At 30.1% G+C, this 15304-nt stretch overlaps 2 protein-coding genes across 2 annotated transcripts; both read left to right on the plus strand.

Annotated features, from left to right (window-relative positions):
- Positions 1-16: 16 nt before the first annotated feature.
- Positions 17-6562, plus strand: LOC143186831 (phosphotriesterase-related protein). Its single transcript, XM_076390625.1, has 8 exons — positions 17-71; positions 204-287; positions 1256-1415; positions 3665-3855; positions 4342-4500; positions 5053-5217; positions 5974-6194; positions 6348-6562. The coding sequence occupies exons 2-8, from the start codon at positions 257-259 to the stop codon at positions 6477-6479; spliced, it is 1059 nt and encodes a 352-aa protein (XP_076246740.1). The 5' UTR covers positions 17-71; positions 204-256; the 3' UTR covers positions 6480-6562.
- A 1820-nt stretch (positions 6563-8382) lies between these two features.
- Positions 8383-14922, plus strand: LOC143187044 (ras-related protein Rab-38-like). Its single transcript, XM_076390979.1, has 6 exons — positions 8383-8567; positions 11084-11116; positions 12280-12376; positions 13143-13199; positions 13478-13722; positions 14190-14922. The coding sequence occupies exons 1-6, from the start codon at positions 8465-8467 to the stop codon at positions 14312-14314; spliced, it is 660 nt and encodes a 219-aa protein (XP_076247094.1). The 5' UTR covers positions 8383-8464; the 3' UTR covers positions 14315-14922.
- The last annotated feature ends 382 nt before the right edge of the window (positions 14923-15304 follow it).

Consider the following 15304-nt stretch of genomic DNA (forward strand, 5'->3'; position numbering starts at 1 on the left):
TAAGTAGAGCGAGAACCTGGGTGTTCTCCAGAGTCTGCTGAGAAATATACGGTCTATTTGACTGCAAATAGGTGACTATTAAGATATACACTGTTTAGTGTATATTACTATTTACGTATCAACAGAATTATATAATTTTCCAGCATATTGTTCAGCGTATATTTTTATATCTCTATTTTTCGATGATTTTTTCGTGATTATAGCTTTTGAAACTCATCCAGTCGCGAAGATAAATATTTTCAATATTGATAACGATATGGAGCGCGGGAGCGGCTGTGTACAAACTGGTAAGTGAGTCTGCTTCTGACTGTAATTATTTTACATGAATGAACAAGTGATCAAGGCTTTTTCATTTGATAAGAAGTTGATTATAGTTAGCATGTAATAAATGTGTCTATCAATCAATGTGTCGATGATAGTTTTCTATTCACAAGGGGCCCATGGGCGATTAATAATATTGTCAATATCGAGAAGTATTGACAATGTTATTGATAGTGTACTTTTAAGTGTATATGCACACAATTTATTTAGATGATTAGTAGATTGCGGATTTTTATGGATTTACAGAAAATTTAAATGCGTGAAAAAGTATGAAATGCATACTATGACACAAAAGAGTATAAAAAGTAAAAAATAAAGTAGGCATTACGATATCTAAAGAATGAATAGTTAATATTGTTGACAGATGTAATTAAATGATTTCCATATACGAATAAAATTTTAATTTCAGTACTTAAATGATTGATAATTTATAGTATTGTAATGAGTGATTCTAGTAAGTGGGATAATAACTTGTAATTTTATTCTAATTGAAGTTAGAAAAAAAAGATTGAAGAAAATTTTGCGCTTTATAAATTCAATCGTTCTCTTATACAATTTTCTTATAAATGCATCGGTGCAGTTGCAAAGTGCAATTGCACTTTTGTGCTTAAATAAAACTCATCGATTTTTTGTATGACTTGTTTCCTCTATTATTTTGTTATACAGTAAGATAGTGATTGTTAAGCAGCGCAAAATATTTCATTTGTAATTTTTTTTCTTATTTCAATTAGAATAGAATTGTAGTCAGTTCTCTTTACTAGAAATCTGAACTATATAAGAAATTGTTTTAAACAAAAATCGATCCATATTTAAATATACCTAGCTAATGTACAGTATCTAAAAATGCTATAATTATATTTAAAGAATAAAGAAAATATTAATATTTTCTGAAAAAATGGAGATAAAAAGATGTATGTATAATTTATTTATTTAGTTCTAGGAGTGAAAAATGCAAACGAGTTGGGTAGAACTCTCACTCATGAGCACTTGGTTATGGCGTTTGAAACTTTTTATGTTGAACCCCGCGATCATTTAAAACGATTTTTTAATGAAAAGATCGAGCTGCAAAATCTTGGCGTTCTTAGACAGTATCCGTAAGTAGACAATATTGTATATTCATTTATATAAACACAAAATATTTAACATAATTTATTCATATTCTAGTACAATAATTTAATTCGCAGATCTTTAAGTAGTATTGTTAAAAGCATTCTTTAAAAATTGTGTTTCAGAGTTATTAGCTTTTGCAAAAATTTCTAACAAAGGAACTCTATGAAGTGTCCACACAGTTTTTGGTTCAATTTTTTTGAGACGTAGGGGAAGATAAATAAAACACTTTCACAAAGTGGGAAGAAGCGCCTCTGACTTGTTTTCGAGAAATTAGTTATTGAAAATGTGAACATTTCTATATATATATAATATTTCTAATATTCTAATATTCTAATAATAATATATATAATATTTCTAATATTCTAATATTCTAATAATAATATATATAATATTTCTAATATTCTAATAATAATATATAGAATATTTCTAATATTCTAATAATAATATATAGAATATTTCTAATATTCTAATATTATATATCAGAATTTTTATAGAAACTCTATATATGTAGACTATTTTGTCCCTGTACAAACATATACATAGATTCTATATCTATAGATAGAAATTTTCACATTTTCAATACAAACGGAAATTTTCTATACACATACAAATTTTAACATTTTTAATACAAATGGAAATTTTCTATACCTACATATAAAACTTTAAACATGTTCAATAATTAATTTCTCGAAAAGGATTCAAAGGCGTTTCTTCCTACTTTGTGAAAGCGTTTTATCTGTCCTCTCCTACGTCTAAAAAAAAATTGAACAAAAATCTTGGTGCACACTTCTTGTAAGATTCGCATGAAATGTGTCTGACTTAGGACTTACTCTACTGCCAGCGTGCATTAGGGTACGTGTCCACTTGATGGTAAAACTATCGCGAGTTTCTTTCGATAATACTCTCAGATAGTGTATTGATTATTTGACTGCATTGAGAGTAACTAAGAGATACTGTCTGAAATAGATTCACTATCTGAGAGTACTGACAAGGGGAGTGAGAGTAGTTTCACTCTCAAGTGGACACGTACTCTTAGGTCAGGCACAATGACGCCAGTAGAATAAGACCCAAGTCAAACATGCTTCACGCGTATTTTAGACGTTCTCTCAATAATTAATAATTCGTAAATAAAGCCTGAAATGCAATTTCATCTATTTTCATTTTCGCCTTATTTGAACGTGTAGAAGCACTCCCTAAAATTTCTGACACCTATCATCGAACACTCTGTACACAACATAGAAGTAGACTGTGGAGTTTTATGCAATATCAAATTTTTGTAGATACATTTTAAAAAATAGAATCTGAGTAAAAGCTTATTTTACTTTTTAAATATTGTGATGCTTACTTGGCTTTTGATATTGTATATATTTTTGTATTTAGCGAGAATGTTTTAGTTTTTTACACATTTAAATTTCCTGTAAATGTATATTTACTCACAATTATTGTAGATGCTCCTGTACGACAGCTTCTTATTGTTTCACGTACCATGATGAATTGTATGTATATAGTTAACCAACAGCACAACACAGTAAATTAATTTACAACTATATAAATAACTTTAGCTTATTGTTAGAATTGTATCACATGCAAAATTAATTTTCTTGTTAACACAAAACAATCATATTATGCTTACTATTAGCTACATAGCGAAATCTAGAGTACAACTGTGATATCGCGATTACACTGACAATGAGATCACAAAACACAGTTAAGGGTTGAAACGAAACTGTCAGAAGTTCTCCAGGTATATGTGTACACATCGGTGCCTCAAACAAAACTGACTTTGTCTTCTTAAGTTTTACTGAAGGTAGTTCGTTCAGGTATATTTTGAACCCTATTTGATTCAAGGAAATACACGAATAGGCTTTCTCCATGTGACGAGTTTTTTCTGTAAGGACCAATTGTCAGCAAAGGACTATTTATGTGCCATTTGATTGGTTCTTAAAATTTTGTTTTCTCGAGAAGGGGTGACCAATTAACTACATTCAGAAAAGTGATACAGGTTTTATAAAATTATTGTAAGAACTTCAACTGAAAATCAGTGAAAACTACAGCATATACCTTTGTTAATAAAATCTACTCATTTGTTTGTCAGAAACACAAGAAGAAATCAATGATTATATTTGAGAAATAAAAAATCAGAAATCATCTTTAAAATTCTCCTATCCATGGGTCATAGGATTATGAATGTGTTAAACAGGCTGAAGTAACTAAATGTAATTTTCATTTGCAGTTACAGCAGCCTGTATAATTTAACGTTGAATGATAAAGACTCCATGATCGCTGTTTTGGAAGATATCAAGTTCTTTAGTGAATTTGGGGGTGGTACCATAGTGGAGAACAGCAACCACGGATTGAAACGCGATATTTCGTTGATGAAGAAACTTAGTAAAGACTCTGGTGTTACCATTATTGCTGGAACAGGTATATTAGAGTAAAAACTACATAGAATATACAGTAGGAACTCGATTAGCTATTCTTTGCATTACAAAATTAATAATTAATAACCATGATAATAAAACATAATATAAAATATGATAAATTAGTGAATTAATATCTATAAAAATACTATCAAAAGAGGTTCACTAATTGGTATATCCACATACCTACATATACCTACATTAATTCCAAGTATGAGATCAATAGTATGAATTTCAAATTCGATTTTTTGAAAATAAATCCTATTCTAAAAATAAATTTTACCTTTTTTATTTACACATATTTATACATATAAAAATTACTCTTCTTTGGTTGATAATAAAGACTCTGATTAACTGAGAACAGTAAAATCGAATATTAGTTCATCGAGATCCTACTGTATATTAAACCACAATGCAGTCCTCGTGACCTTATGACCTTTGACTTCACGCTTATTTTCCAATCTTCTTGCTTTTTACTCACGATTACAAGGTTATTATGTTGCCGCAACTCAGACCGCGAGCAACCTCGGTTTATCGAAAGAAGAAATGTACAACGTGATGCTGAAAGAAATGACCATAGGCTGCGACGAGAGTCCCGATGTGAAGACAGGATTCATCGGAGAAGTTGGCAGTACTTGGCCCATTGAAGGCGCGTATCTTCTATTTTACAATAAAATTGTATTGATTCAATTTATTTCAGAAATCAGCTTCCACAAATTCTATTTATTTTTTAAAATAATCCTAAACAAGGGCATGGTGGTTGAGAAGAAATAATATGAGCAGAATGTGTAGTAGAATCTTCTCTAAAAAAATATTATAACTAATTGAGCATATAATAAGAATGTACAGAAAGACTGAAAATAATTTTCTGTATAGGGTATTTGTCCATATTTCTGTGCCTGTATCTAATTCAGATTAAAACCTGACCAGGATTAGACTTTACTTTCAGACTAAGAACTTTAGATTGAAATCATTTATAAAAAAAGGTCTTTTATACTGAGAAATTATTTTTATTATTTGAGTTTACTTATTAACATGTAAGATTAGAAAGAAAGTAGTAGACTTTGAAGGTACAGAAATATGGACAAGTACCTTAGTTTCACTAATAAAAAGTTAAGAAGAAGATCGATTTTTTGCTAAGAAAGAAGAAATTTTCCCTTAATGTATTTTTGTTTGGTTTTATAACAATTTCTTGTAACAGATTTCGAAAAGAGGGCCATCTTAGCGACAGGGGAACTTCAGGGACAGCTAAAATGCCCCGTCAGCTTTCATCCTGGAAGAGACGCTGCGGCACCTTTCGAAATAATGAGATTATACCAGGAAGCTGGCGGTGACGCGCGAAAAGCGATTCTCTCCCATCTTGATCGTACGTCTAATCTTCTATTAAGTTTTACTCCTCACCCTATTACCTACTACCTTAATCTAAAGCTCCTTTTCAATAATCTATAGAAGTCTCTAGATCAAAATGTGACGTTCATCTGAATATTCTAAAAGGCACCAATTTTAGCTTCTCTACGATTTTGCTATTTTCTTGAAATTCGAAATGTTTAGATTTTACTAGTGGGTGTAATGTAATTTTTACTTAAATAGATAGGCTAAAAATACCAATTACATATTGTGTATAGATTACTGTGCCCCCTTTTTATTATTATTTTTTTTTTAATAATACCTCTTATTAGTTACATTTTGTCTTTAGACATTAGAAAATAGTTGTATCAGTCGTTTTACATTTAGCTTCCTATTGGGGCTATTTGGTTTTTAGTTGTTTGTGTAAATATATCCACCAAGTGTTATTCTTTCTTAGTTTTCTTGGTCAAGTGCTGTAGCAGTCGTTTACTATGTTATTTAGATAAGAATCCTTTTATTTTTAAATTTTCTAACAAGCTATAGCACTATGAAAGTGAAAATTAAAATACAGTCTCAAGTTCGTAAATAACAGATTATTGTCAGAACTTACAATTAGCTTTTTTTTTTATTTTTGAGGATATGAAGAGGGGTATTTGATAAAAATCTTTTCTACTAGAAAATGTTCGATTTCCTAGTGATTAGAAAGACCTGTTTAATTCTTCCTTTCGAGTACAAAGGAAACTGAAAATAATATAATTATGGTATTTGTTGATAGGAACTCTGACTGATGAACAAGTACTTTTGGAATTTGCCGACGAGAATAAATGCTACTGCCAATTCGATCTCTTTGGGACAGAATGCTCTTTTTATCAGCTGAACCCACTAGTGGATATGCAATCAGACGCACAGCGTATTGATCGAGTGAAATGCCTTCGCGATGATAAAAAATTGAATCGCATTCTTTTGAGTCATGATATTCACACGAAGCATAGATTGGTACGTATCAAGAGAAGTGTTACATATTTTAAGAAATATTCGAGATACTTAATCCAACCAAAGAATTGCACGATTTTCTGATCAATTTGTCAGCATTTATGCATTCAGATATTAAAAGGTCAAAGTTTTAATTGTATCAATCTTTTTTTCAAGATGAAATTTGGTGGACATGGATTTTCTCACATTATGAACAATGTACTGCCCAAAATGAAGTTGAAAGGCTTGACACAAGAAGAAATTGATACTCTAACTATTCACAATCCGAGAACTTGGTTATCATCTTAATTATTTTTTTTTTTTACCACGAAATGGAAGAACTTGTTATACTTTTGGAAAGAGAAGCTACTTTACTTATTAAAAAATAAATAGTTTTCTACAATAATTTTTTTGTGTCATTTTGGACTTCTTAAGTTCCTCTATAATTAAAATTCTTTCTAAAATCAGTATTTAAAATTTTTAGATTTTTTCAAAATAAAGGAAACCATCACTAAATGACTAGTTTAATATTAAATGATATTTTGTTGCTTTTACAGATTTAAGCACGACTGCAATTCCACAAATAATTAACAAATACTGAAAGATATTATTTACAATATTCAATCTACTAAAGAAAATATTATATTTACTCATTTTTTAAGAAATTCCCATAATACATATTTCTACTAAACTTACGAATAATGATATCCATTAACCAAGAGGAATTAAATGCTGTTGCATTCGGAAGCCTTGGCATTATATCTCTCAAAAAAATGTGTACATACAATAACTTATGATATCAGACTTCTCATTAATATCTTCAGGCACACTTGCGTAGCAGAAACAGATTAACACTCGCTCAGCCATCGTTGGGTCTAATTAAATCCACACTTTGTATGATAATCATTATTAAGCATTTTTTCCTCATCAAACAAATTCCGACTCAAGTTTACGCGCATAATATAGTTATTGTCATTGACCTGGAATATTTCCTCCCTCCTTTTTACATTTTAATGCAATAACATTTGACTGTCAATTTTTGTTACAGTTATGAAGAACTAAAGATTGTAAAATGAGGCGATCTAGAATTAAAAATAGTAAATTCTATCATAATTCTAATTCTAAGCTACTTTGATATTTTGGGTAATTGAAAATTCTATTATAAAGACGTTATTCGATATAATATCGCCATTTGTAGCGGCTTAAACGAGCTTATATAAAGTACTGTGTAGTTAAAAAGGAACTCGAGAGTAAATGGGACAATTTTTCTATGAAATATTTTTACACAGTTTGGTAACGAGTTTATGGCGAGTATTGACTGTAACGTGAGTTCAGAGAAATAAATTTTTGAGTTTAAAAGGAAATAATAGTGAGAGAATGAATTTTGAATAAAAGAAGTTTCATTATATATACAAATTACCTATTATAATTTCGACACTCATTAATAGAGAGCTTATAGAGTATAGCAGAGACACTTTTGTAGTTGATTTCTAGATTAAAAATTCGAGTTCATGTTATCAAATGTTAGGACGACAGAAATTGGAACAACAGTACGAAAAATATTAAAGATAGAGACGAGCTTATAGTGTGTACCTCTAGATTATAAATTTAAAACAGAAAACGAAATTTCTTGGTTCAAAGAAACAGCAATTTTACTGAATTTTATATACTTGAATTTTATATACTAAAAATCCCATAGTAAACTTACTCCCCTCTATAATATCTCAACTCTCAAAAAAACAAGTTAATAAATTAAGAATCCAGTACAAATACTTCTGAAACCAATTTCTAGATTAACCATCCAAGTTCCCCTTACCAAGTCTCAGAACAAAAAACAGCGATACAGTATCCCCAAGAAATCTAAAAAATAACAAGCTTATATCGAATATAAACCATATCACAAATCTCACAGGAGAAAAAAAAGAAGAAAACAAACTCCCCAAGCCGACACAATACCCAACAGCGTCGAGGCATACCAAATTGCCTCACATACCGATAAGCTCTCGCGGAGTGCGCATATCGAGAAAAATCCCACGAAGAGCGTGTTATTCATCCGAAACTGAGGTTCACGAGAACGATTCGGTGTTTACCACGGAGGATAGAGAACCGATAGCAGACGACTGTGAGGACGATAGATCGAGGGGCGAGGGAAGACGACCCTCGAGGTCGAGTTTGTCTTGTTTTCCTCCGTTTGTCAGTCCGCCACCTAGGCTCGCGCGCGAGCCTCTCAGCTGCCTCCAGCCAGCTCGCTCAGCTCCGATCGAATCGGCCTCTGATCGGCGACCAAGTCGAGCATGAACGGAAGGAAGCCTCGAAGGGACTCGGATGTCCTCCTCTCCAAGTTCGGACACAAGGAGTTCCTCTTCAAGTTCCTCGTCATCGGGGACTATGGCGTCGGTGCGTCGAGTCTGTTTTATTCCTTCCCATTAAGAATTAAGACACGTTCAAAGCCTCCCTGTGCTGTGGGACTTGCTTTCCTTTGACTCCCCTTAGCAGGGGAAAATTGGCTGAAAGGGATACCTGCATAAGAGAGGATGCTTATAATCAGTGCTTGAGATTAGAAACGAGTCATCTGATTTGGAGTCGTGTCGATAGCTAGCCATACACTGGCATTATTTACTATGGGAAAATGGATTCTGTATGGAAAAAATGCTAGTTACTGCAGTACGAAAGGATTTTTATGATGGCTGCAGTGATTTCATTCATTAAATTTAGAGGGAAAGAATGTACTGAGATGTATATTTGTCATTTGGAAATCGAATTATAATTATTCGATTATAATTTCTTTGATTTTACTGAAGGAAAATATTGGCGGGAAAGATGACATGCTTTAATCATGGAAAGAATGCCAGTGTATGGCTAGCTAATGTCTTCTATCATGAGAGAGAATATATTGGGAATAATGAAATTAAAAGCAGTGTATTGCATGTGGTCATCAAATAGCTGATTGTGTGTATAGTGTACAGGAGTGTGTTGAAATTTTCTGTGATAAATTTCTAGTGACTTTTACCAATTTTTTTTCTGATTGTGAGTGAGATTAAGTCGAATGATAATAAAGGGGTAATTATTGTGTCACGATTGGTTTTTATTTACCTTTTCAAATTTTTTTTTGTCCAACTGTTATCAATGTTATCGTCATATTACGTACATAGTATATATTATTTTTGTTCTTGTTTTTCATTTATATTTGTGCCAAGTCAATCGAAGTTTTACAGAGAATCTAATTAATTAATTAAGCAAGTCTGGTCATAAGGGCCTTTTCAAAGCAAGTTAAAAATTTCGTGTTCCAAAGACGATGAGATTTAGGTATATATATGTTTGCAATATTTGTAGTTAAAAATATGAAGAAAGTAAAGGCAAGGAAAATTATGAACACTTGTTAAAAATTCTAAACTTGTGAAAGGATCTATTTAATATTCCTTATTTTAAGATGAATTGCAGTATCTATTTATACTGTAACTTATTTATACGTAACATATCATTTCAAAATAGAAGTCAAGTCTTTTTAGAGTCTCTGATCCATTTTACATTGATTAATATCGATTTTCACACGTTTATTTGAGTATCCCATTTTGTTATACTACTTGGACAAAAGAGGACAATTTGATTAAAAAGAAACACTATTTTGTAGAATATTGTAGCTGATAAATAAGGAAAAACTATTCTACTTTATGAAGTATCTACATCTTATATTATACAGGCTGTTCGATAGCAAGTGTCAGAAATTTTAAAAAGCAGTTCTATATGTTAAAATAAAAAGAAAATAAAAAATATCGAAATTGCGTTTTGAGGCTTCATTTTCAATTATGTATTAGATGTTGAGAAAATGTCTGAAATACACGTGAAATGTGACTGACTTGAAGACCCAGTCTACTGATATCGCTGCGTCCTACGCGGCTATTGCATGCTGCAGTAGAATAAGTCTCAAGTCAGACATAGGCGTACTTTTCACAATTAATAACTCAATTAATACTTTCTTTGTAATTTTCAAATTATTTTAGCTTGTAGAATCACTCTTTAAAATTTGTGGCACCTTTCATCAAAACTGTAAATTTGCAATGAAAAAGTAAGCTTAATATCTACATATATCTGATCCAAGATAATCCATTAAATTCGTTCTTTTTTGAATTGTATATCGTCTCGAAAAAGTTATCAAGATTTCAACCGTGTTGAAAAAAATGCCTTATACAGAAAAGAATAGAAGTTGCATATTTTTATAAAAATTAAATATCTAATACAATTTCTGAAAGTATACCATTTTTTGATATTTATGCTATTAAATTTTAGATATCGAATTTTAGCCAATTTTCCTCTATTTTTTCATCGTCGTGGATCTTCCTTTATACCTGTTGATTCGCAGCACATTGAACAGTCTCTTCTTCTTTGAATTGACACGTGCTTATCACGAGACTCTTTATCGATTCATTGTTTTTTTGCGACGAAGCGAGTTGTGATAAGGTGACTCGATCATATCTCTTCCATGTGCGAATGTTAAATTGTTCTTGTACATTTTCTTCTAGATATTCTAGTAACTTTATTGTAGATACTCGCTGTGAGCTCGTTGCTTTCTTCACTGGTTTCTGGAATTAGTTTCAGCAAACGAAATTTGACTTCGTCACCTGTCGCTGAATTTCTGATGAAAGAAAGAAGGAAATGATACTTTAAGGGATGAAAGCTCGTGGATAATCTCTTGCTCCGAGCTTATAGAGAATGAAAGGCGTTTTCGTGAAGCCAGTTCGCGTGGTGGCCAATTTTTTTTTTGTCTGAGGTGAGAGTGGAAAAAATAGGAAAATAATTCTTGAGAAATGAGTAGATAGTAACGAGTTTATAACGAGAAAATACTGTGACTTTTAGAGTCTGCAAACTCTGGGGCTAGAGATGTTCTGTAAATAACGAGATTATTTTATTTTCAGGAAAAACTGCGCTCGTGAGAAGATACACAGAAGGTAATAAAAAATATATTTAACATTTAAAAAGACATCAGAAAATTTAATTAGAAAACATTTGCTTTATGAAGAGAAAGTTTGCTTCAAAAGCTTTTGGAAAATATAAATAAAATGTTTGAATGTAATCTCAGAAAATATTGTCAGATTTTGAAACTAAAGTTCAATTTTTAAATAGAAAATATATTGAAACACAGTTATTTATAGATACAAATATAAATAAAATCCTCTGTATAAATTCTGTGATGCTCTTAGATAGATGCTAAAATCTAAATATAATCCTACAAACTATTTTATCCATGATAATACCTCGAGGATGCATAGTAATTCATGCTACACCTGCAATCAGTAACGAACACAAATAATTACTCTTCTATTCTTGTTCACGACCTGATTCGCATAATCTGCATCAAATTAATCTTTCACGGAAGCACTGAGATATCTAATCGCGTAGGACTTTCGAAATATAATTTCTCGCAGTTTCTCTTCTGTTCTCATCCTTTTTCTATTTACTTTTCATCGAAAGATTCATAATTTTATCTAGTAAAACAAATTTGTACCTGAGAGCCAAACTGACTCAAGTCTTTTCTAATTATTTTTCAGGAAAGCAGAGAAACAAATGTGATCACTAAAATCTAAATTTGTGTATATTTATGGAAATTTTAAATATTTAAAAAATTACATAGTGTATATAATATTCAAATATATACAAAATATGAAAAATAAATTATACTATTCATATTAACAAATAACAAATTATAAAATTCAAAAGATAAAACAAATTTTCATTTATGTTTATATATTTATCAATATTTTTAAACAAATTTTCATTTATGTTTATTTCATTATAAATTGCATAAAAATTTGCAGTTTCGTGATCACCTAGTTCTTCAAATAGTATTTTAAATAATTTATACTATTAACTCTTCTTTACTTATTATGTAACACAGATTTTCATTATTCTAGTGAAATAAGGAAACTGTAAAATAATTGCTTATAAAACTATATTTTGAAAAAAAAATGGTCTTAAATTAGTCTAGTTCTCAGGTACAGAAATATTTCATATTGCTGAATTGTTTTCTGATAAAAATTCATTGATAACAAGTGTGACGCTATTAGATAAATGAGATATATCGACGCCTCTGCAATGTGATGATTATTTGCAGGAAGGTTCACCTCGAATTACAAGATTACCATAGGCGCTGATTTCGCGATAAAATCACTGGACTGGGATCCTCACACTAAAATAAACTTACAATTATGGTACTGCTAATATTACATATATTTATTTACCTTAACGCTGTTCTGTGTCTTCCCTCGATAAAAATACTGAAATTGTAATGAAAATATATTAAACAAATGTTTAGAAGAGTTTGCAAGAATTAATTATATAATATATATTAGTAAATAAATAAATAATACGTAAGTTTGTTCAATAGCTTCAAGTTAGTTCATATTTTTCATAATGGACAGCAAGAGCGCCTGTAGTCGAGCAACCACTCTGCACTGAATGCATTAAGTGCATCAGTTGCAGTCCAATGTCTTTTTCACCTGAAAATAAAATAATTTCAGTAGAAAGAGTCTTTCAAAATAATGATGAATATTATTAAATTTCTAACATAATAACATTAAAAACTTGTTTGATTAATTTCATGAACTGCACTTTCAGGTATCTTTGTTTTCTACAATTAAAAACCAATTAAATTTGCAAATTAAAAGGTCAGCATTCTCGCTAATCCATACACAATGTCAGGCTTTAAATTTATCATTTTATTTGATATCATTGTGCATGGTACATATGTACATGTGGTTGCGTGTGATTGACTGTATCATTTATTATGTAATGATGTGATATCAGTGGAAAATAAAAAATGAAGTCTGCCTAAAAATTCTGTTGCTAAATATCAGAGGAAATTATGATTTATACAAGTGTTTTCTCTTCGTCTAGTGAAACACAGATCAGCTTTTGAGACTAACTATTTTGTAGTGTTTTAAATTGTAATATATATCGAAGAAATTTAATTTGCAGGGATGTTGCTGGTCACGAAAGGTTTGGGTACATGACTAGAGTTTATTATAAATATGCGTGAGTATTTTTGTAATTGCAAAACGAATATCCTTTAATATATATGAAGTATATACCATTTTTAGTGAAGGATATTTTCAACAAATTTTAATTTCTTCTTTTTTCTTCTTTTAAAAGAAAAATGAACTTGTAACATCTTCATAATAAACGATTTTATCAAATTTTGATAAAATGATTAGAGAAAAAGGAATTAAACGACTAAAAAGGGTCCCAAAATAATAGATAGAAATAAGTACTACGATCTATTATTTATATTTAAATATGTGATTAATTTTCAGAGTGGCTGCAGCGTTAGTTTTCGATATTTCTCGAGTAGCGACGTTTCACTCGATTAAAAAATGGCTTAACGACCTGAGAGAAAAGGTCACGCTACCAGATGGTTCAAATATTCCGGTCGTGCTTTTGGCGAACAAGTGTGACATTCCCTGTCCTGTAGTCCCCACCGATCAAATTGCCAAGTTCTGTAAAGAAAATAATATAGGAGCTTGGTACATCACTTCTGCAAAGGAAAATACGAATGTTGGTGAGTATAATTTATAATTATACTCGAAAATGATAATTTTCGATATTTCCCCCTAAACTTAAATTACAAGCAACCTTTCTCAATAATATTCACTTTCATCGAGAGAAATCTCTGAAATTTAAAAGATAATTTTTTATTTAAAATGAAATTGATTTTTTGATAAGAATTTCACTAAAAAAATTGTCTCGAAATTAATTGCAAGACTTTATTTTGTATTTATTTATTATTTAGGAATACGTTTTTATCACTAGATATTTATTAATCTAAGTAAAATTTGTTTCACTTAATTGCTCGAAGTATCTAAAGAGTTACGTAGGACAAACAATGATATTAATTATTGTCAATAAATTTTTATCAGTAGATATTTATTTTTCCAAATAAAATTTATTTTACTTAGTTGTTCGAAGTATTTAAAGAGTTACTTAGAACAAACAATAATATTAATTGTTTCATTCTCGTTTTTGCAGACGTAGCGATGCGTTATTTAGTGGAAAATGTACTCAAGACGACTATCGATGGAGGGATTCGCGATTCTGTGAGATTACGAGACAAACCTTTAATTCGAGAAAAGAACGGATGCTGCAAAACTTGATCAATTTCAAACGATGCATCTATGCACTTGCGTCTCAAAGATGTTTATTTCAAAGACTTAACTCTTGTACAGAAGTTTTTATCTGCGTGTACATGTTTTTATTTGTTTTATAATCATTTGTCACGTATCCATTATCTACAAATATGACTCAGTAGTATATAATAAGAAAAAAAAGGAAAAACAAGTGGAAGAACTAAAAAAATTAGATTAGAAATACTTTTAGTAAAGTTGTGAATTTTCTGCTTAATTTTTATTGAAGTTATTTAATATCAGAGATAGATGTTATTGAATCTTCTCTATAAATTTTGATACATGTACTTTTTATTGAAGTTGTCTTTATCATCACATTATTCAACACAATTTAATTATTTTATATAATTGCCATTCTTTAAGATAATTGATTGTTATCCAAATGCTTTCTAAAGTCAAAGTTTTTATATTTTATTTCAAATTATTTATTTTTGTTGTTTATTAATTGTTACTTAAATGAAACCTAAATGCTGATTAATTTTATGTATTCGTAGGAACGTATACATATTTTTCGAGGAAGAATAAAATAAACATAAATAACAGAAAAGTGTATTTAATTTGTACCCTTTCGTTTTTTGATTAACCGACGTAAACATGGAATAAATATAAATTGTACTTGTAACAATAAAATATAAATGTGACTAAAGTTCGTCATTAGCAATACTTAATTTTTACATTTTATTGGTAGAAATTAACGCGTGCTATGTACAATGATGTTCCTGTGCAACCTTTGGTACAAATTTGAGATTTGTTTCTCAGTATTTCGAAGATTAAATACAGGAAGTTCCATAATGAAGTATACAAGCAAGAAGAAAGTAATTCTATCTACAACAATAACTGAATAATACAAAACCAAATTCTTTTTTAAATATATAAAAAAGTCGAAACCGAAAAATTGGAATTCCAAAAGTCTAAATATTTCTAAAATCTATCGGTTTGAAAATCCAAAAGTCTAAAAAT

The sequence above is a fragment of the Calliopsis andreniformis genome, unplaced genomic scaffold, assembly GCF_051401765.1.
Source record: "Calliopsis andreniformis isolate RMS-2024a unplaced genomic scaffold, iyCalAndr_principal scaffold0022, whole genome shotgun sequence".
Classification (NCBI taxonomy): Eukaryota; Metazoa; Arthropoda; class Insecta; order Hymenoptera; family Andrenidae; genus Calliopsis; species Calliopsis andreniformis.